This window comes from Perna viridis, chromosome 11 (assembly GCF_037379345.1).
Source record: "Perna viridis isolate PV_CMFRI_1.1 ecotype Kerala chromosome 11, ASM3737934v1, whole genome shotgun sequence".
Classification (NCBI taxonomy): Eukaryota; Metazoa; Mollusca; class Bivalvia; order Mytilida; family Mytilidae; genus Perna; species Perna viridis.
In genome coordinates this window covers 34798585-34822293 of record NC_142455.1, presented here as the reverse complement: position 1 = coordinate 34822293, position 23709 = coordinate 34798585, and the positions used below count along the sequence as shown (strand labels likewise).

Here is a 23709-nt window from a genome sequence, read left to right as displayed (position 1 = left end):
TACATTGGTTTTCTTCAAATTTTTTGGCTAGCTGTGAAAACTCAAATAAACGGGAAGTTGTCATGTGTACCGTTCGAAGAACATAATCCTGAGAGCTGACATGATATGAAAGAATATTCAGATAATAGAAATAGTAATGCAAATTCTCCGACCATTTTTATTCAAACATTAGAATAATATAAAAAGTTTATATACCAGATATTAGATTACAAATAGCGTATGGATTCTGTCACAGAAGCAGTTGAAATTAAAAATAATTTGACAATATAACGTCATCTGCTAAATTCGAAATTATAATTTTATTTATTATTCAGCAAGCGTGGCTAAACCAAAATGGACTGAGTACGGTGGTGTTCAGTTTATAAAGGTGCAAAATATATTGAATTTTGAAAGACGGTCCTTCTAAAAAAATCTGGTTTGGACAGGTCATCAGTTTACTCCGGGTTCGACTCATTTTACTGTATCAACAAACGTGAATATTTGTGAAGAGCAATGTTACATGTACAATTTAGTAATTGCATATTTTATCTATTAATTTAAACGCAATTTATTTCGTCAATTGAAATTTCAGGGTTTTTATGTGAAAAGATTACAAGCACTTCGTTTATTATTTTTCTTCGCATAATTCCATTTTGACTTCATTTTTCTTCTTCAAAAACATAGTTTTTCTTACTTTTGTACTAATACGGTTATACTAATAGTTAAACTGATTACATGTAAGACAAGAGAAAATCTCTCCAATGTTCCGTCTGAGTCATATGCTGGATGATGTAATGGATGATCTGAAAAAGATGTAATTTTACATTATATATGTGTAAAACTCGGTGTTGAACATTCATCCTTTGTATGGTTTGGGATGGTAATGATAAATGGCAGGGACTTAAATGGGACTTATATGTAAACATTTTGATTTGATATTGATAACTTGTAAAAAACATGCTATGAAAACATCAAAATATGTGTTTTAAGGAATTATCGAGTTTGAAGTTACAGAAAATAATTCATGAAGCTTACCAACTCCAATATAGGACAACATGAAACCTCGTTTAGACGGCGTAAAGTTGTCTGCGAAAAAACTCAATGTGAGCGTTTGACCGGTACTTCTAAATGTTTCCGTCGGTTCCCAGTCGTCTTCCCTGCACAGTTTGGTAAACGTCGTTCCTACAAAACAACGTCGACTTATTCTGAAAGCAAATTAAGGACATTAACAAAATAAATTTCACTTTGCAAAATCTTCCTTCCTTATATTGTTTCTTTGTTTTAATTTGCCGAATTAAAAGAGCTGTGTTTGTCACAAGGGGTAATAAATTATTCGTTACGTTTAATGTTCCACGAAATATTATGGCAGTTAACAACACGAAACAGTGTATTTGTATTTTATACCATATGCCTACATTAAACGCTACTTTATTGAAAAGCAGCACTATCTGATATACATGTCAGTTTAAAAATTTAAATAGGACATTCTATCATAGAATATACAAATGTATCTTAACTTTCTGTAAGGCAATTTCATATTTCAAGCGATTTGTCCTTTTTTCAATTTCTCCAAATGAACAATTATCAGATAGAAACCCAACTTACAACAAATGTTTTTGAAATAGACGGAACACAATGATAACATGCATAGTGAAACCTGCTGAAAATATAAGTGATTGTTTTAAGTATAAGTACTAAATAGCAATTTTGAAATACATCTACCTACCAGATTCCACTATCTCTAAATAATCATAAGTACAATTTGAAGCATGTTCTATATCCATGAATCTTAACCGCAGGAAAACATTAGCCGTATTGTTCGAGGTTGTTATTGTCCATGTGCAATTTTTGTTTCTTAAAAAATTAAAACTTTCAGTATAAATCACTTGAAACAGAAACGACAAGAAGACAACTTTTGTGAAATAATTCATTGATTTTAACAGATTGCCAATGTGACCGTAAATTTTGCTACACAAAAAATGTTTAAAATTGATTTTAAATCTTAATCGTCCTAATGTTTTATATTAAAAGAACAGGAAAAGACCTACCGTTACATAAATGAAAGAAAATGTGTGTTGATTAAATACTATGAACACACATCAGAAACTACTTTACATTGTATAGTTCAGATCGAGGATAGAAATCAAAACAAATGTAATAAAGGGACAAAGACTATACAGTGACACACACAACTTAAAATAATCACAATAATACATATAAAATAAATAAGCCACTCGGACTCTCCTAAAAACTAGGAGCTTCGAATAAAAGTTATTTCTAAGCACTATCATTCGAAACAATAGTAATGTGTATTATTATGAATGTATATGTATGATCAACTGACATTTGTTGTTTTATCGTCACCTGCCTAAGTCAAAACATAAAATTGTCTCATTTGTTTCTATTTATTGTATGCGTATTATTTTTCTACTTTTGATTCTTAAGTGTTGAAGGCTATGTAATAAAGTGAAAAAGTTGGGTTCAACTTTGATAACGGGTGAATGTTCACGGAAAGCAACATCTTTATTCTGACAAAATCAGGAATCTGTTAATTCACATACATTGTATAAGCCGATGGAAAATTTGGACTAGATAAATACTGTTCCGTCGCTGTTGCTGTCAAATACTGAGCAGATCCTGAACATCCGGTTCCGGCTGAAAGTAAACCAATAAATTGATCCACCTCTTCAATATAATCGCTTTTAAGAGAGTAACAGATTATTAAAATAGTAATCACGGGAACCAAGATTATAGCGGTAATCAACAGAATGTAATCCAGGGACAAAGACCAGACATGGAAAATAGATATACACAACAAAGAATATAAAGAAACTAAAATCATACAGACAAGGTAACAAAAGCAAATGAGCAACCAGGTGCACCGGTAGGGTAAGCGTGAAACAACCGCCGAGTTGCTCATAAAAAGTCAAGTCACGGGTAGTCGAAAGAGGAAAGTTTCACTTGTGTCGTAAAGTTTGGTCAATAGTTTTTTTACCGTCGATTACTAAGTGTAGGTTTACCAACAAATTTTATCGACATTGTTAAAAATAGTGGTGAAACAGAACAATCTTGTTAATGTCATATTTTTTGGTTTTATGTTGTTATTTTGTTTTTTGTCTGTTTGATTTTGTGTCTGATTTTGGTGGTTTTTTTTCCTTATTATTTGTTTTGTTTGGTTTTTTGTTTTTGTTTTGTTTGTTTGGTTTTTTTTTGTTTTGGTATTTTTGTTTTGTTTGTTTGTTTTCTTTTCCTTTGTTTTCTTTTTTTTTTTTTTTTTTTGCTAAGATAAAAACACTACTGTTTTAATCCCCAGTTTTTACAGTAAGTTTTTTCAAAATATTTGTTTTACTATATTTTTTGCCGGTATTATACAATGCATTATCATAACGAAATACTATTCATAATAAATAAATATAATCATGCTTTAATACAATGTTTAGCAATAATAGGAAGTCATAACATTTTATTAATATAGATGCGCAAAACATGTCTTAGAACTGTGCAAACATTATTATTATATTTCGTTACCAGTTTAAGATGCTAGTAATCACTCTTGAGATAGATTATTCATTAATACATTAAATTTCTCTCTGAAAAGGTTCAATTTATCTTTTGAAAGGTACACATATTCGATTATAAGTAAAGAAAATTTTAAAAAAAAGAAAGAAAACAAATATTCTGAGAGGCAAAATTCAAAGGCATACAATTGATGAAGTATTTTGTTACGAAAAGACATAAATTAAGGTTTTCTCCACCAATTTTTCAATTATTCAAAAGTGTCCAACAAGTTTTTAATTTTACGCATTCAAAGTATTTGTGCTCAATAATTTCTATTTTATTACATTTTTACACTTATTTTTGGCTATTTCTCCGAACTTTTGTATTAAATACTTGCGCGGTTATTATGCAATACCTTGTACTAAATAAATTGAAGACGACTTCCGATCGTGCACTCGAAAGGCAATTTATAAATTTTCTCCCTTATTTGTCCATCAATTAAAACATTGAAAATATCTTCCTTTTTCTCACGGCAAAATCTTTTTGCATGAATACACACAACTTTGAAATAACTGCTTTCAATCATGCAAACATCTAAACAGGTAATGTTTACTTGATATTTATCATTTACAGATGTATATGAAAGAGTAACTAAGGGAACCAATATTCTTGTGGAAATCAAAAGCAAATAATACAGGGACAAAGACCAGACATGGAAAACAGACAAACACACTACAAAGTAACTAAACTAATACATATAAAGTAAGAATAGTAAATGAACAACTCGAAATCCACTAAAAACTAGGAGCATGGACTAGGTGCAACGGCAGGGTAAGCAACCTCTGCTTTTCGAGAAACATCCGCCGATTTGCTCAGAAAAAGTCAAGTCCTCGGTAGACGAAAGAGGAAAGGAAACCTATGACACGTTAAACAAATCAGTTTTCGTGTGCAGATGGATACACCGTAACGATTCACGAGTTCATGATGACGACCTTAAACTTCAGTAGTGATGACTTTTATATTGTGGCAATATTACCCTTTTCCCGAAGCCTAATTGTAAAAGGTATAGGGCGATTTAAGATGTATGCGTAGTTACGGCAAGCTCTGACATAACAATTGTATGGTAAATTCCTTAGGCAGGTGCTGAAGGGATTTTGCCACAGATGAAAGGAAAGTTGACGATTCTGAATTCTGAAAAAGTCATCACGTTTGATCAATAGTTTTCCTTTACTATGGATCTCTTAGTGTATGTCAAGGTATCAGGTTGACTTCACGATAAGTGTAGTATCCTGTACCTGAAGTTCTTTGAAGTTGACGCAATGTATCAAAACCCCGAAACTAGGATTGTTTTACGATAATACGACATCTATGTAGCGGAAACTGAGATTGAAGGATCTAGCTAAACGATATTCTTTCTTTCGGATCAGATCAGCTATAAAGTCAGCCTCATAAAAGTGATGGAATAGGTCTGTAAGTAAAGGAGCACAATTTGTTCCCATTGGAATGCCGACCTTTTGTTGAAAAACACGTCCACCACACTGGACAAATATGTTGTCGATTAAAAATTCCAGCATTTTGAAAACATCTTCCTCTGTATATTTGGAAGATGATTTGTAATTACTTTTTCACAAAGTATGATGAATAGAAGTATACAGTGTTGAAAAATCATAGGTTTTAATGCTATTATATTCAGATAATAGACTTGAACTGATTGTCTCGAAAAGATCTTTCGAATTTTGCAGGATCCACATTGAATTAATACCACTACGGGAGTAACAAGTGTTGTGGTAGGACTGCAGACCCTTTTTGACAGTTGTGAGTATAGAAGTTAAAAGTTTTGAAAGAGGTTTGGTTTTTCAGATCCAGCTATGAAACCTTGTTTGTATGGATTCTTGTGGAGTTAGGAATCCAGTACATAGACGGTAAATCACAATCATCGTCCTTGGTAGAGATACCAAAAGAGGATAGCACAGATTTATGGTTTTCCACAATGTCTTCTTTTGAGTGAGTGGTAGCAGTATAGGTCTTATCACTGCTATTATTTTCTACGTCTTCCTCTGATAATAAACATTGGATGTAAAACTTTTGCAGACAAAAACAATGTTGTTTTGGGCTTTGTCGTCTGGTACGACAACATATTTCTCATGTATAGTAGACAATGTTTATGAAGTCTATATTTAATTGGTTGAACAGATTGTAGTATATATACAATGTTCGCAAGATACAAACATTTGCTTGGTTTCTAAAAATCAAAATGGGGAGGAATTTTTATTTTGGACATGGTACAAGCAAAGTAGAGGCTTTGCAGTATTGCTTGATAGTAATTGAGACTATAATCTTGAAGAAAAAATAAGTGATGATTCCTTGTGATGAAAATAGAAGTTGATGGCGTTGTTTTTATTTATTTTTTTTTACACACTGACTAAACATTATGTAAATGATCAGATAGAATGTTTTGAAAAAAAACATCTAGTACTATTGCTAAATAAACTAAGTGATAAAAGATCATGGGGGAGACTTTTATACAGTTTTGACAGTTAGACAAAAAAAGGTGGTCCTCTGAACAATCTGCCAGACAAATATGCTAATATCTTACCTGATTTCCTTAACCAATTCGGCCTTAGCGATGTTCGGAGATATACTTATCCAGATGAAAAGAAGTTTACAATTCAATGTTGTCTTGACCTTTGGCTGGCCTCTGAAGTCAAGCTTGTTTATGTAGATAAGGTTTCGATCCAACCCTCAATCAAACCTGATCACAGTAAACTTCATTCTCCTTACACTTACTGGTATTGATTTTAACTCTTGATATCCCGATTGGGAGTTTAATTCAAACTTTGTCACAGACAACTTTTGTGTCAGATTTATTAAAAAAGTTATTACAGACTGCAATGCTAAGTTTGAACATATTCATGATACAAATTTGAAATGGTACACAATTAAATGTGCAACAATAAAGTTCTTTAAAAAAGAACAAGAATAGTCGCGATAATGAATAGAAATTGTAAAAAAAATAGAAGAACTAGAGCATACTGTGACTGATTTTTATAAATATATGACGTGAAGTTGACCTTAGAACAAATTGATAGAGTCACAGTTGAGATAGAAGACATAGTGAAGAGACGAACAAGGGGGTCAATTTTGCGATCTCATGTACATTATGATAGCTACGAAAAACAGAGCGAACACATGAAAAACGCAATTGTAAAAATAAATATATCACTGGAGACAATAATGTAACCACCCAAAAACGAAATTCTAGCAGAAGAAAACTTCTTTTATAAATTATACAAATCTAACTATGTAGAGAAAGCTTTATGTCAGACTGATTTCTTTAGTAATATGTGTATACTCTGGTTGTCACAAAAGCCTAAATGTCGGAAAAACGTAACAACAACGAAATGTTTGAAACTTTTGAAAACTGTCAAAAATAATAATAAATATCCAGGCACACATGGTCTAACAGTGTAGTTTTATAAATTCAGTAAATTTATCATAGATAGCTTAGAATATTCCTTTAGACCAGGACTTTCTACCTAGAAATTTCTATCGATCAAATATATGGTATCTTGACATTGATATAAAAAAGATAAAGATTGCACAGTTTTAAGGAACTGGCGTCCCCTCTTTCTTTCAAATGTTGCCTTAAGATACCTGCAAAAGCAATTGATGAGAGCATAAAACCCCATATTCCTGGCATTCTCAATACCGAACAAACGGGTTATATTACCAATAGATATATTAGTAAGAATGTGAGACTAATTGCGGACGTTATATCGTATACAAATCCTCAATATAATCCAGGTCTCATATTACAAGTACAATTTGAAAGAGCTTTTGACACTATCGAATGGCATTTTATACAAAAGCCCCTGTCTGCCTTTAATTTTAGAGACACTTTTTGAAAAAAAATGGGTAAGGGTACTATACACTGACATTTCTAGCTCTGTTGTAAACAACGGTTTCAGTTGTGTAATGCAATTATGTCATTTTTCGCCTATTTTTTTTTAATTTGTTGTGGCGATTAACATTTAAAAAAATGAGACACATCCGGGATAAAGTTTGGAGATTAAGACGTTGACGGATCGATGACCGATGACTGGTGACCGATCTGATCGCAGTTTTGTTATGTAAAATGACGTAAGATCTGTTTCAAATAAAAGAAAATAAAAATAAAAAATTAAATAAAGTATAAATTGGTGTTTAAATATATTACATTATGTAAATATGTGTAAAATTGACAAAGAAAACAACAAAAACCCTAAAATACATTGACCGCACTGTGGTCAAGTGATGCGATCACCAGTTAAATGAATCGGTTTGACGAATCGATGACTGACCGGAAACTGATCGGTGATCGATGACCGATCGCAATTTTTGTTGCATGAATCTGTTTAGGTACTGTACAATTAGTGGATGACATGAAATATTTCTTTTTAAGGTTGTAGAGTTTGCTAAAATATATCTTAAAATTTCAGGTTTAAAAGTCAATCTATTAAACACAGGCTATTTGGAGACATATTGAATAAAGATGGTTCTTTCCCAATTAGATAGACAAATGCTTTTAAATCTCTTGGTATGTATTTTGACACCATCACAAATGTGGACCGTAAAAACCTTGATAATTGTATTGATAGATTGGAAAATATATTAAAAACGTAACAGGGTAACCTCTTTCACTAATTGGTAAAGTCACCATCTTAAAATCTTTCGCTATATCGAATCTGATATATGTTGTTTAATCTGAATATGTACCATCCTTCTACATGACAAAGATTCAAAATATCATTCAGAAATTATTATGGTCAAATGGTCTTCCAAAAATAAAAACAGTCATTCAGCAGTCAATGATGGAGGACTGAAAGCATCAAATTTTGAACACCGGATGATTGCTCTGAAACTTTTGAGTGAAAAGAGATTCCAAAGAGAAATGGAAAGTCTCGTATGCCCTCTTTTTCAGATTATTTCTATTTAAAACATTTTTTACAGTAGATGTGGTTTTGGTGACGTTGTCCTAAATGTTTCCTCCTGTTATTTAGACTCGTTATTGGCATAGAATAGGATAATCACAAGAAAGTTCAATTGAAGTTAAAAGGGAATATAGGGTTCAATCCGTATATCAAAATAGAAAATAGCACTGTTTTGTTCAAGCATTAATACAATAAGGGTATTCGATATATAGATGATATGATAGACAGTGATACTGGAGAATTCCTTTCAAAATGTACCACCAAATTCCTTTCAAAACTCTTACCGTCTATACTCATAGCTGTCAAAAAGGGTCTCCAGTCTTATCACAACACGTGTAACTCCAGTAGAGGTATTAATTCAATGCGGATCCTAAAATAATTCGAAAGATCTTGGAGACCCTCCATTCAATTATTATCAGAATATAATAACAGTAAACCTGTAATTTTTTAACTCTGTACACTTCTATTCCCCATACTCGATTCAACGAGTAATCAAGGGAACCAAGGTTATAGCGGTAATCAAAAGAGGGAAGGAAAACTATGACCCGTTGAATAAATCAGTTTTCATGGTGCAGATGGATACACCATAACGATCCACCAGTTCATGATAACGACCATAAAACTTCTGTAGTGTTGATTTTAATCTTGTAGCAACATAACCCTGTTCCAGAAGCCTTTTTGTTAGAGTTCTAGCGCGATACAAAAAGTCTGCGTACTTTCGGCAAGCTCTGGCGTAACATATGAGTTGTGATATGAACACTCCATACGCAGGAGCCGAAAGGGATGTTGCCAAAGATGAAAGGAAAGTTGACAATTCTGAATGAAAAGTCATCAGGTTTGTCGTAAAGTTTGGTCAATAGTTTTCCTTTACCATCGATTTCTAAAAGTAGGTCAAGATCTCGACTCAAAAGCATTCTTATATTATCACAAATAAACAAAGAAAATAAATTATTCTTACAGAAATCATCCGTGGAAATCAAATACATTTTAAAGCCTTTCTCAGTCGGTGATGATGAGGCGTCTGATGTAAAAACGGAATACACATTACCGGAAGTTGCTTCCTGGTATCCCAACGATGTCGTTGTTGATCCGGATGCACATTGGTTCGTATGGATCTGGGTGCCAGAAGTTGACGTCCCTTTCGAAACAAATTTATATAAACATAAATGTGTCACGGGTCAGAAAACTAGTTTACCATATTTTTTTTATTTGCAGTTGAAAACCGTTCTCAAACGCTATATTATTATACAAATATGAACAATTAGTATTTTCGAAAAACAAATTCATATCAGAAGAAGATTTTTACCAAATATATGATGCATTTAATGACTTTAATCTATCTTCAACTCAAGACATTTTGTCAAGATAATGTCATTTGTATGACATGAAAATGTATTAGTCTTCAACAAACCTTAAAGTACAGAATGTCGAACAATTGATGGGCTTTATCTGCATTTAGAGAAAACCGATTTTAGTTTCATTCGAAATAACATCAATAGGAAAGTGGATATGAAAGTGAAGCGGTCACGTCTTACCATCGTATACGTTGATAGCATCTCCAGCACAGTTTAATGTCATGTCAGTGACCCTGAATAGGACAACCTTTCCAACTATTGAGGTCAACGCTAGCCAGGTACAATTTAAGTTACTGCAATTATAACAATTATTTTTTATACATTGAATGAGATATAGAATATAAGCCACATACTGTGATGTACATGTAGATCGGCAAAAAACACACAAAGTAATAAAAATAAATACTTGGCAAAAGCAAATCATAAGCTACTGTTTTCAGTAACCTACAAACCGGACAGTATATGAGATATATTTCAAAACGGTTATTTGAAAACAAATCGAGTAACCTCTCCACACTAAACACCACATTAAAAAAACAAGTGTACCAAACATTTACATAGAATATTAGTTATGCTTATCTTTGTACCGATCTGCTAAAAGAAAAATATTAACTGTCATGATTTTGGTCGTAACAGCAGCCTATATTTGGAACACAATGAATTGTTTAAAATTAATAAGATTTTTACAGAAAAATATGAATATAGTATAATCGAGGGAACCAACATTCCTGCAGAAATGTAAACAAAATAATTCAATGATAAAGACCAGACAGGGAAATAAAACCAACACAACAAAGAACATGAAATAACCAAACCAGTTTATTAAAGGTTTTTACATCAAAACTGATTTATATTTGGCAGGAATCCACCTCTAATGATATAAACTCGGAATACGGTAATAAAGTAAGAACTTTTTAAAAAAAAAATTGATTTTAGAATAAAACAAATATCTCATAATTTGGACCAAAAAGTATCAACATTTATACCAAATTAAGAATAACAATAACCAACAGTAAACATGTCACAGAAAGTGGCAGTTAAACAAAATAAGATTGGAAAATATAATCTGTCCTTTATGTAAATTAGATATTTAAGATGAGTTTCACTTTTTCATAGTTTGTTCAGAATTATCCAATTAAACAGATTCACTTTTCAGTGATGCATGTTCAATTGTTCCTTCTTTTAATGACATGAATAATCAAGGTGAGTTTCAATATATATTTTCACTGTAGATGAATTTGATATAACATATATTATTGTAAATGGTTTCAGGGTGATGTAGACTGGCAGATGTGAAATTGGCAACAATCAATGTCATTAATCAAAAGTAAATATTTTTGCATTTGTTTTTAATAATTTTAACTTATAAATGAAAATGTTTCACACTTCCTCCGTTGACTTGACACTCTAGAGAAATTATCCCTTATATTCAATCACAGAGGTGCTCCTATTTTGTTGCTATACAATGGAAGCTAATTATGTATTAGTGTCGTTTGGATAGCGGCAAGCAGTAAATAGAATATTTATTATACTTTTATGTTCACATGTACTTTAAATATTGTACTATTCCCTAAATTACATATATATATATCATAATGACGATCCAGTTGTTAGGATTTTATACCAATAAAATTCTTATTTTGATTATGATTCCGTAACGATCCACGAGTTCATGATGACCATAAAACTTCTGTAGTAATAAATTCAATCTTTTATCAAAATAATCATGTTCCATTGCTTAATTGTAAGAAGTAGAGCACAGTAAACAAAATGGAAATAAAGGGCAATCGCTGGCATAACTGGTATGCTTGTGATATGAAAACTTCTCAAGCAGATACTAAAGGAATGTTGCCACAGATGAAAGGAAAGTTGACAATACAAAATGACAGTTCATAGTATTTTTCGTGTAGTTTTGTCATGAGCGTCAGCATAAAGTATTACTGTGCACTCACTGCGCATGCAACAACACATTAATCCAAATTCCAAAAAAAAAAGAACCCACCAGGAATTTACCAGAATAACATTAGTTTTCATGTTAATTACGAAAAGACTATGTAACTTATTTCAGAGGTATATATAAATAATAAGATTTCAAAAAGGCCTATGTTTTTGAAAGGACAAATTTTGATGAAACATATTAGATAAAAGACTAACTTAACAGCTTAGTCCTTACATATTTCATATTGTTACGTGATATATCAATTTGATCCGATGGAGCAGTGTAGCGAATAAAGACGTCACATTCTGAGACGTTTGTATAATATTGATTTGTTGTGACATGCATCATTAATTTGATCCTCTATCCTGCATAATAACATCTAAAATGAACTGTCCCGTACTACCATACATCGTGTACTAAGTTACACCCCTAGATTAATCCTACGAGGAGGAATGACACGGTCAGCGAAAGCTATATTTTTATATAGCCCAGCTGGCCGAGTGGTCTATGGCGCTGGACTTCGTACGGTGTTGCCATAGATGTCACAGCAGTACGAGTTCGAGTCCCGCGGAGGGAACAACCAAACATTTGAATCAAAAATTTGACAGTTCTAACATCGTTGGGAATTTTTCAGACTTTTCTGTACGTTTATATATCTTTCCTGTATCAATTTGATCCGATGGAGCAGTGTAGCGAATATAGTCGTCACATTCTGAGACGTATATATAAATATATATATAAGGGTCTGAAAAATTCCCAACGATGTTAGAACTGTCAAATTTGGGAAGGGCGCTGGACTTAGTGCAGGCGGTGTTCCCATAGATGTCACAGCGGTACGAGTTCGAGTCCCGCGGAGGGAACGACCAAAAATTTGCTTCGCAAATTTGACAGTTCTAACGTCGTTGGGAATTTTTTAGACCCTTCTATAAGTTTACGCAATCTTCCCTGTTTCAATTTGATCCCATGGAGCAGTGTAGTGAATAGAGTCGTCACATTCTGAGACGTTTTCTTTAATACTTAATTTGATTTATGGGACATTCCACGTGATTTTCATTGGATAAATTTCAACTTTTAATTTTAAATTAAATTTTAATTTGTCAAAACGCACCAATCTCATCTAATCATTGGAAATGGAAACTGACCATGCCGAACAAACATAAAAAAAAGTTTTGCAAATACTAACAACTAAAACAAATACCACATGTATGTTTAAAGCAACATTTTTTTTGTCATCATTTCATTTGCATGACGCAATATCATGTAAATGCTATTTAATCACGACTGGTGTATTCATGTCGCATTAGAAGAGGGAGGTTTAGCGCGCTGCTATTAAGATCCATGAAAATGAATGAGATTCTTTCATATTTTGTTCATGCACATGGTTACATGATGAATAAAATATAATTTTTAATGACAAATTTTGAGTGCTTTTTCAAAATTAACTGTTAATAAACACATTCTAAAATATCAGACACTTTGAGAAAAGTGAGCATGGTAATGTTGTAAATAACAAAAACAAATATGTGTACTTTTTTTCTGCTCAATTTTGTTCATGACTTTAATTATGAAAGTGTGTGCAACAGTTTGCTTTTGTTCTTTTTTTAAACAGCCATCTGGTACAGAGAACTGCGGCAAGGCCCTGATTATTTCAGGATAACTAAAATAATGCATTTTATCCCTCTTTATTTTCACAATTAACGCATCTATTAATGAACACATGCTCTACTACCACAATCAATATTTTCACCAAGTTTCACCATTATGTTTATCTTTTACTAAAATTAACCGCGTCAACTTTGTGTACGAAACAGTGCAGCTCAATTTAATCTGAATAGTGCAACCTTAAAAGAGAGGATTTATTTTTAAATATGCATATTTTGTCATTTTTTTTAACATTATATTGAAATCGGAGACCAACTATAGATTCTAGAGGTAATTTTATACTTGCCTATTTCCACCATATTTAGGTCATTTCGACCATACACTTAGCTGTATGAATGTATTTCATTTAATGTCATTAGATAAAAAAGTAAATAAAGTAATAAAAAGACACTCCAAACAAGAAGTAACATCCTATGATCACATAAATGTATTACTAAATTTAAATTGTAGTTTAACCACTATTTTTTATACTCAAAATATGGCACTTGATACTATAATTATGGTAAACTATAAGCATAAGACCTGATCCTGAATTTCTTGGCAGTCGAATATTGTGAGGTAAATTTAAGATAACTAATAAGTATAGTTTATGTAATTGTGCGTAAAAAGTCTGACTAACTTAGGTATAAAGTAGAAAAATACTGGTGTTTTTTTATAAGTTTCATTGAAGTCATCACTACAGAAGTTTTATGGTCGTCATCATGAACTCGTGGATCGTTATGGTGTATCTATCAGCACCATGAAAACTGATTTATTCAACGGATCATAATTCGGCGGGTTTTTCTAGAAAAGCAGAGGACGCTTACCCTACCGGTGCACCTGGTCCATGCTCCTAGTTTTTAGTGGAGTCCGAGTTGCTCATTTACTTTTGTTACTTTGTATGTAAGATTTTAGTTATTTTACGTTCTTTGTTGTGTATGTCTGTTTTCCATGTCTGGTCTTTGTCCCTGGATTGCATTCTTTTGATTACCGCTATAACCTTGGTTCCCTTGATTACTCTTCCACTACAGATGCACCTTAAGTACCAGTTTGCACGAAGAGAACTTTCCTGGCGTTACATTTTACGTTGTCAAAAAAATCAGCATATTTGGTAGCTAAGGACTTCCTAATACTAATAAACAGCATATTAATACAGCCGTTATTTATTTTACCTTTTGCTATAACATACTTAAAATAATTGTTCTAGATGTATGATATATAATTTCTTCATATTGTAAGAGTAACTTACAAAACAAAGATGGACCTTTAATTTTTAATTGTTCTTTTTTTAATTTCGTGTAGATCTCGGAAAGGAATGAAATGATAATCAATACTTTAGATATTTATATGTGTGTAATAAACGTCTATCCTTGTTATACATTTCATTTCGGTTTTGTATTTTATGTTAATTCAAGTGAGTTGTGGGTTGTGAGTTTTATTGGATGACAAATTCATTTCATAGAAATCATATGTCAAATTACATATAATTGGATATATACTCTTGCCCAACGAAAAAGCTCTATGTGGTAAAGGTTGTCCTTTCAGACGGAAACTGGTAAATTTTGAGATACTTCATTATCATTTATACAGAAAAAAATATATGTTCTATTTTTTTATCAGATAGAAACATAATGTTCACTTATTATGGGATTTTGACGTTAGTTTTCCAAATTCATATGCCTTTCAAGTGTTTCCTAGGTGATCAGTGTGCTTTGCAGTTGCTTTTGATTAGAAAAAGACGGTTTATACGCATGTTTCTCAATTATGTTTTTGGAATCTGTAAAACAACGAAGAAATGGTAGTTTCAGAAAATTTATAAAAATATATAAACTCCGGAATTGCCTTTCGGATAAATAAACACCCATAAAAACCGAAAAAAATATCATCCATATATTTTTGTTCATTTTTGGACAATATTGTAAAGTTTTAAGTTGATAGCTATAAATAAATATGTTAAAACCTTATAAATGGAGTTGGATAAAATCTTGGAATCACGCACTATTTGATATATAATTTAATTGTTAGAATTTTTAGATGAAATATGTAAAATTATAGCATAATATATATGTACGTAGCGCATTTTCTGCTTTATGTTCATTGTTAGAAATTTTAACATTTTGGGATATATCAAAGATACTAAACCGTTTAATGTCAAGTATTTTGAAGTATGAAAACCTTTTCTGAGGTTGTTGTACTTGGATGGAAGCAAACTATTTCAAATAATAATATGAAGAACTGATCTAGAACGCTAATTTGATACCTTAGTTTTCATGATAACACTGCACTATTATATTTGTAAACAGATGAATACAGAATTTGAAAGGACTTCTGTTATAATTATCATAACTAAAGCTGGTCTATCAAGTTAAAAAAACTTTCAATTAAGTCTTATATCTGTAAAACACTTCATCTGTTTTAGCGTGAACATGTAACTAAACATTTCACATTTGTGTTATCGCAAATTATCTGGGTTTACTTGATGGTATATAATATTTTAAGCATTAAAACGTTACCGTTTTCTTTATATATTGAATGTTAAAGAATTAAGGGATTTGTATTTTCGAAAGTCGCATTACCTTGGTACAAATTGACAAGTTCTGTGTCGCAGTTTCTAAACTTCTACACACAATGTGTCGCCAAAACGAACTAGTAACTTGATTGCTAATTATTTATCTCAGTCCTTACATCAAGTCAGCTGAGTCATTACAATGATTGCCACTTACAAATACAAGTTTCAATACCCCTCTTACAATCGCGTTCTCTTGGAACATTTTTTTTTCAAATTAAAAAAATAATTTACGAAAATTGAAAAAAATATATAAAAAAGCAACATAATTAAGCATTTGTTAATGAAGTATTATCCACCATTCCATAGGTCCGATCAGTTGCAAAACATTAACATAACTCACCAGGATTAATATGTATTTATTTTAGTCACATATATACTCACGCTACGTATCCATTTGGGTAACCAGGTGGAGTAATTGTTACAGCAGAGTACCCAACATTTAGGTTTTGAGCACTACCAGAACATTGCCCCTTAACCTTACTAAACAATGAACACACAAGTAGTATATACAGTAGTGAACATTGTACAGTTTCCATTGACACTTGAATTTAAGGATGTTTGTACAGTTTCCCCATTATTGTTTAAATCCTAATGAAGATAATCTGTAAGAAAAATAAACTGCACAGTTACATGATTTAGAAGAATGAAGAAAGTAACAAATTACAGACAGAATTGTTCAATCTCATGCCTGGTCATGTTAAACTTTAAAAGCCAATTTACATATTTTGATATTAATCATCTGAACAATAAGGGCAATGATAACTTAATATTGACATTGAAAACCAAACAGGACTGTAACAAATACATGTGTATGCTGCATAAGTAATGAGATTATATAACTTCATTAACAACATTGCACACAATCAGTCGTTCGATTTATTAAAACATTAAAGACGTAGCGAAGAAAGCAATAACGTTATTTTTTTATTTATTTATTTATTTTTTATTTGTAAAATAGTACACAAATCATAAAACTAAAAATAATGCACTATTGAATTTTAAAAAGGACAGGAAGAGCACTCGGTGCAATTGTATAGGATAAGAAGTCTATCACCAATCTTATACAGCTGAACCTTACATGGATATGTTCACAATTAGCTTGAGATATATAGCAACAAGAGTGATAACAACGACAAAGTACAGCCTACGTGAAGGAATACTCTGATTTTCCCACGTGTGAATATTTGATATATTCGTTGCATAATGTTATAAAAATTGCAACAAAATTTTACAAAACGAATACATTTAAATGTAGAATATGAACTTCTATAATACTATATAAAGGTGATGCCCCCACCCTCCCCCCAGTTATAGCAATTAATTACCACTTGTATCAATCATGTTCTGAATTCACATTTGAATTTAATTATTTGAAATATTTGTTATCTTTGTTATTTTTGTATAAACTATGACAATTTCTGGATGTTATATGCTGGTTTATAACAATACAGGACCTGTCACAGGCTCGTTTAACAATTGCTCAGAGGGGATATATTCGACTCATTCAATCCATGATACTTAATACAATACCAGATATATACAATGGAAGTTTTCTCTTTTTTTTAATCTTCTTCAATGTAAAAATTATATCCACATAATGGGACATTGAAAACTAAAATCTTAACAGCAGCTTCGATTCATTTTGGATAGTGCCATAAGTCAACCAATAAAAGCGTTTTCAAACTATAGGCGATACAAGGAGCTAACCACAAGTACGTCTAAAATGACTACTTACCAATATTTCTCTGTCTTTATTTCACACATGTAACTTCCTGGTCATTCTTTATCGCATATACAAATAGTTACCTAAACCGTATATAAAAACCAACAAGTTGAGTAGGGATAGATGTAGACGTAAGATAACAATTTAAAAGATCAATATCGAATAATAAATATTCTTTTAGTTTAAACAGGAAGTTTTTTTGCCATGTAAATATTTAAAAGGTATATTTGGCAATACAGTTGAATCTTGTAATATATTGCAGCGGTCGAGGGGTTGTGGTAAACCAAGTTACACCCAAATATTGTGATATTACTATTTGGCTATGTTACTACAAGATTGAAATCATGAATATAGAAGTTTCATGGTCGTAATCATGAACTCGTGGATCATTGCGGTGTGACCAGACATGGAAAACTGACATACACAACAAAGAACAAAAGCGGATGTTTCTAGAAAAGCAGAGGACGCTTACCCTACCGATGCACCTGGTCCAAGCTCCCAGGTTTTAGTGGAGTCCGGGTTGCTCATTTGCTTTTGTTACTTTGTATGTATGATTTTAGTTACTTTATGTTCTTTGTTGTGTATGTCTGTTTTCCATGTCTGGTCTTTGTCCCTGGATTACATTCTTTTGATTACCGCTATAATCTTGGTTCCCTTGATTACTCCTTAATATGTATTGGTTGTAGTAAGATATCTTTTTTTACAAAATATACAGATAGTTCTCAACAAAGTAATGTACGTTTCTAACATTAGGTATTCCCGATATAACAATATAGAAACGTATCTTCAAAGTCTTCTTTTCATTCTCTTTATCAAATACTTGTTACTTCCTGTTCTTTGCATATAAGTAAAATACTTATTGGGCAATCTTTAAAAGGATTTGAACCTGATACATTTTACACTGGAATATTAAAACACTAAATAATCAACAATTACAATTTAGATTAAGTGCCACAATTGATATTCTAGTTCGTGTCCAAAAATGACAAGTGTGGCGATTGAATATAAACATTAACATCTGCAGAGAATTCTAGACCTACTCCAACCTATCACCATGATAATCATGTTAATATTTGAGATCCTTTTGTAACTTGTATTATACAATAAGAAATGTTTGGATTGTGTTATTTTTATTTCCCCTATTATCTTATTTCCTTTGATTACTCTTAAACTGCATTACTTTCTATGTGTGTATAAAGATACAACAAGAAGTATAAATACAATGTTAACATCGTAGTAGTGTATATTAAATCAAGTTAAGGCCATGAATATAAATAAAGAGGTAATTTTAAGATAATTAATAAGTATAGTTTATGTAATTGTATACATGTACACATACACGTCTATACTTGTCACCATTTTTGTAATGGGTTAATCATTTTAGCCAAATGTAGTTTACGTGGAATGGTATTTGAAATTACATGTTTTATCAAATATGTATATTTGGTAATATTTGCTATGGAATAGGCATTGCCTATAAAAGCGACCACCGTGAGTTTATCATACTTGAAATTTCATTTTATCCTCACGAGCAGCTCCAGCAATACCCTTTATTCCAAGCTTTTTCAAGTTTTATTATTTGTACATTTCAGGAACAATATAATTTCAACCATGGAAGGCTGGAATATTTTACATATAGCCTGTGACGTAAACAAATGCACATCAAAGACTTTTGACACAACTAACCGTCTCTATTCTAGAAGATTATAAATGCTTTTCCCATCTTAGAAAAGCTATGGTTCGATACGGATAGCGCGGGTTATGTTCTTGACCACCAGCGGAGCTAAACAGGGGACATAAATACATACGTGCATTTCATTTCCCGATATCTTTAAACTATATCCATTTCTTTTTAAAATAAAAAAAAAACAATTTTTACTGATCTTCTCCATAAGGAAAGTTAATTCTTGTTAGTTCCGGGACATGACTAATTTTTTCATTAGTATAGTGGGAAGATACAAGGGAAATTAAGATACATGTAATAACAGAAATGTTCACAACGCTTCCCAGTGCTTACTTTTAAAGTACATTAATATGCACCATCAAAAAATTAGAGTACACCTATAACAAGGTTTTTCTATAAAATATATTTGTGTTATATACAGTCCTTGAACCGATCCGCGCAACAGTTTGACGGATCGATAACCGAAGACCGGTGACCGATCTGATCGCAGTTTTATTATGTAAAATGACGAATGATCTGTTGAAAATTAAACAAATGCTAAACATGTAAAACATGTTGTATAAATCTAATGCATAATGTAAATTTGTGTTAAATTTACAAAGAAAACAATGAAATTCGTAAAATATATTAACCGCCCTTTTGTCACATAATGCGATCACCCGTTTAATTGATCGGTTTGAGGATCGATGACTGATCGGAAACTGGTTGCTGATATATGACCGATCGCTTTTTGTGTTGCATGGATCGGTTCAAGTGCTGTGATATAAAGTTTGTATCTAAAAATAACTTCTAGTCTTATAATATATTGTTTGATATCTGTATCATGGTGGTACATAAACAATAACTCCCAATGAAAAACAAAATACAGTTTAAGAATGATTTACTAGTGCAAACACTGAGTTCATTCTATCATACAAAGAACGGATTAATTTAACTGCGATGTTACCGTGATTACGAGGGTGTTTTCGTTATTGTTCAGAATCATTTGAAGTTTACAGTTCAAAAGTAAACTAAAACCAAAAACAATCAAGAGATAAAAGATTCGAGCGCAAATCAGGGAATATAAATCAACGATTAGACAGGGATAATAGATACAGACACACAAAACAAAAATAAAATAACCAACATAGTACATACAAAGAATCAAAAGCAGACGAGCAACCCAAATGTTACTACAATCATGTTATGCTATAGCAATGTTACAGTTCTTCGAATCTAATAGAAAAGATTTGCACTAATGCCGATGTTGTAAAACAAAACAATTTCAAGTATTGACTTTTTCATTGTACATTTGTTTTAAATGGTAAATTGGACTTCACACAAGTTGTGTATTTCGTGTCACCACATGTAATGATAAAGCATTGCATGAAAGTTCCAGAGAAGGGTCGTCATAATCGGGGGAAAAACTTAATTTTGTTCGTGATATTTTTGTGGTGCAATTAATGTTACCTAATAAATTGTTGACAAATAGTGGACAAAGTGAGTGTTTTTGTCATCTTAACCTTTAAAACAAGCCAGTTTAAATCTAAGAGATTTTTTAATTGAAAGGATGGCGACCATTTATGAATACATCGTGTATCTTTGTTAATAAATATAGTGGCGATGAAAATGACTCTTTATCCGACCAAATTTATCCATAACATTAAATTTACTCTTATGCGTCCTTTTAAGGGATAATGCTAAGACGGAGCAGATAACCATAGACATATACAACAATGAAGATGAAATAAACAAAAAATAACGGTTCCAAAGAAAGCTAATAAGCAGCCGTAATATATTGTCTCTAAGTTACAGTAAGAATATAATATGATGAAGGTGAAACCTTTTAACGCTCCCGAGGAAACATTAATAAAAAACAACTTTAATATTTTTTATCAGCACTGATTTGATGTTTTAAACATATTTTATTCAATAAATAAATTGAATTGAACATTGATGGATAAAGATCAAAGATTGAAAATTATTAACTCGCTCTTGACAAAAGAGGTAGTTTCTGCATACTTCATGTTTACTAAACATCATGCACCGATCACTTCATTAAGGAAGATGGAATTGATTTGAAATGCTTTTTAATATCTAGCCAGCAATGTTAAAGTGCATGATAAATATATCATTTATAATCATAAATGCGGATGAATAGATCAATGAATTTTTGTTTTATTTTTTTTTTTTATAAAATCAATATGCCTTTAGTTGAGGATACCGCCATTTACGCTCCCTTTGGGAGCGTATAAAAGCATTTATTACCAAACTAAACATCTGCGGCTGTTATCACAAATCAATAAGTGCCGAAACGTCAGAACCAAGCACTAGTATCCTCGGCATGTTATTAGATGTTATCACATATGGACAACAATCATTTAAACTGGAATGAATCAGTCTGTAAAGGCATTAACTATTTACAGAATGGATTAAATGTACAACTTATATTGTAGATGCTTGGGACTAAACATTAAATTTAAGTAAGCTAGACTGGACGACATAACATCTGATAGAATCCCCATCATAATATAAGTCTATCCTGGTGACTGCTTATGTAATAAAGTACACCACTGGATCCGTCTTGGCTTTATTTCAGTTTCTTAAGCACGGATGCACAGCCTGGAATGCGCGTCTTATCCATAATATATGTAGATTTATTATTTATTATATATAAGTTGAAACTCGGAAAACATAAATTCAAAGCATTCTACAACATATCAGATTCCCGGCCACAATCAATTATGCATGGATAATTTATATTTATTACTTCGTACGGACTTGTTGCCATTATTTTGGATATTGGTTACCACAGACTCTTTAAAACATGTATGAAGACATGTATGAAAGGGCTGATAAAAACCCTACTGATAAGCTAAATTGGTAATGCAATATTAGAGGAATTTTGTATAAATATGGTTTTATTGATTTGTGGTTACATTAAGGAGTCATAAAAATGTATTTTTATCTGAATTTAAACAAAGAGCTGTAGTTAATAATATTTTTAAGTGAAATAAAGAGGTAAGCGTCCTCTGCTTTTCTAGAAACACCCGCCGAGTTGCTCATAAAAAGTCAAGTCCGGGGTAGGCAAACGAGGAATGGAAAACCATGACCCGTTGAATAAATCAGTTTTCATGGTGCAGATGGATACACCATAACGATCAATAAGTTCATGATACAGAGTCACCAAAATTCCAATTGTAAAGATATGTTTTTGGATGTAATGTTTTGCAGCTTTATTTGGACCGTCTGGTTAACTATATCTATATACTGTATATATGCTGACACAGAATATCCGCACATAGTTTAAATATAGAAACTGGTAGATTTCATAATGTAGATCGACAATATAGATATTGTAATACTGAAAACAAACTATTCAGGATGAATACTACTTTATACTACAGTGTGTAAAATATAAGGATGTTAGGAAAAAATATATTAAAGTTTATTATTGAAAAAAAACATGTTTTAATATAAACTTGTGCAGCTATTTTCTTCACTTCATGTCAATATTGTTTTTGTCTTCAAAACGTATTACACCCAATGTTTATTATCAGAGGTAGACGTAGAAAATAATGGCAGTGATAAGACCTATACTGCCACAATACTTAGAAGAGATTGTGGAAAACCATAAATCTGCGCTATCCTCTTGGTCTCTCTACCAAGGACGATCATTGTGATTTACCGTCTAGGTACTAGACTGTAAAACTCCACAAGAATTCATACAATCAACGTTTCACAGCTAGATCTGCAAAATGTACTACCAAACCTCTTTCAAAACTTTTAACTTCTATACTCACAGCTGTCAAAGCGGGTTTGCAGTCCTACCACAATACTTATTACTCCTGTAGTGGTATTAATTCAATGCGGATCCTGAAAAATCGAAAGATCTTTTGGAGACCCTCAATTCAAGATTATTGTGCTCCACTACTTGTTGACCTGTTCCTTCGCTTTTATGGAGCTAACTGAAGCTAGCTGATAAGATACGAAAGAAAGAATATCGTTTAGCTAGATCCTTTAATCTCAGTTTCCGCTATATATATGACGTATTATCGTTAAACAATCCTAGTTTCGAGGATTTGATACATCGCATCTACCCCGAAGAACTTGACATAAATGAAATTACAGACATTGTTAAGTCAGATTCATATTTTGACCTACACTTAGGGGTCGGTGGTAGAGAAAACTATAGACTAAACTTTATGACAATCGTGATGACTTTTCATTCAGAATTGTCAACTTTCCTTTCATCTTTGACAACATCCCATCAGCACCTGCGTAATGAGTTTTCATATTACAACTCATACGCTATGGCAGAGCTTGCCGTAACCTTGGTTCCCTTGATTACTCTTTCAATGTGTCATAGTTT

At 31.9% G+C, this 23709-nt stretch overlaps 1 protein-coding gene across 2 annotated transcripts; it reads right to left on the bottom strand.

Annotated features, from left to right (window-relative positions):
* Positions 1-143: 143 nt before the first annotated feature.
* On the bottom strand, positions 144-17832 carry LOC148603864 (embryonic protein UVS.2-like). 2 transcript variants are annotated; one of them, XM_088551979.1, is made up of 8 exons: positions 17687-17832; positions 16333-16553; positions 9983-10095; positions 9406-9585; positions 2541-2634; positions 1706-1833; positions 1015-1161; positions 144-782 (listed from the first exon to the last, which is right to left on the bottom strand). In XM_088551979.1, the coding sequence occupies exons 2-8, from the start codon at positions 16485-16487 to the stop codon at positions 670-672; spliced, it is 930 nt and encodes a 309-aa protein (XP_088408105.1). In that variant the 5' UTR covers positions 16488-16553; positions 17687-17832; the 3' UTR covers positions 144-669. The 2 variants fall into 2 exon arrangements, with proteins under 2 accessions (XP_088408105.1, XP_088408106.1); XM_088551980.1 differs by lacking the exon at positions 144-782 and having other exon boundaries at positions 1045-1184.
* Positions 17833-23709: the final 5877 nt, after the last annotated feature.

Bases quoted from the DNA above. Each gene is read 5' to 3' on its own strand.
- LOC148603864 (XM_088551979.1), bottom strand. From the start codon at position 16,487: ATGGAAACTGTACAATGTTCACTACTGTATATACTACTTGTGTGTTCA. The intron at 9,586-9,982 runs GTAAGACGTGAC...TTGTTTCGAAAG, and splicing joins TGCTATCAACGTATACGATG to GGACGTCAACTTCTGGCACC. The intron at 783-1,014 runs GTAAGCTTCATG...CATCTTTTTCAG, and splicing joins GTTGTCCTATATTGGAGTTG to ATCATCCATTACATCATCCA.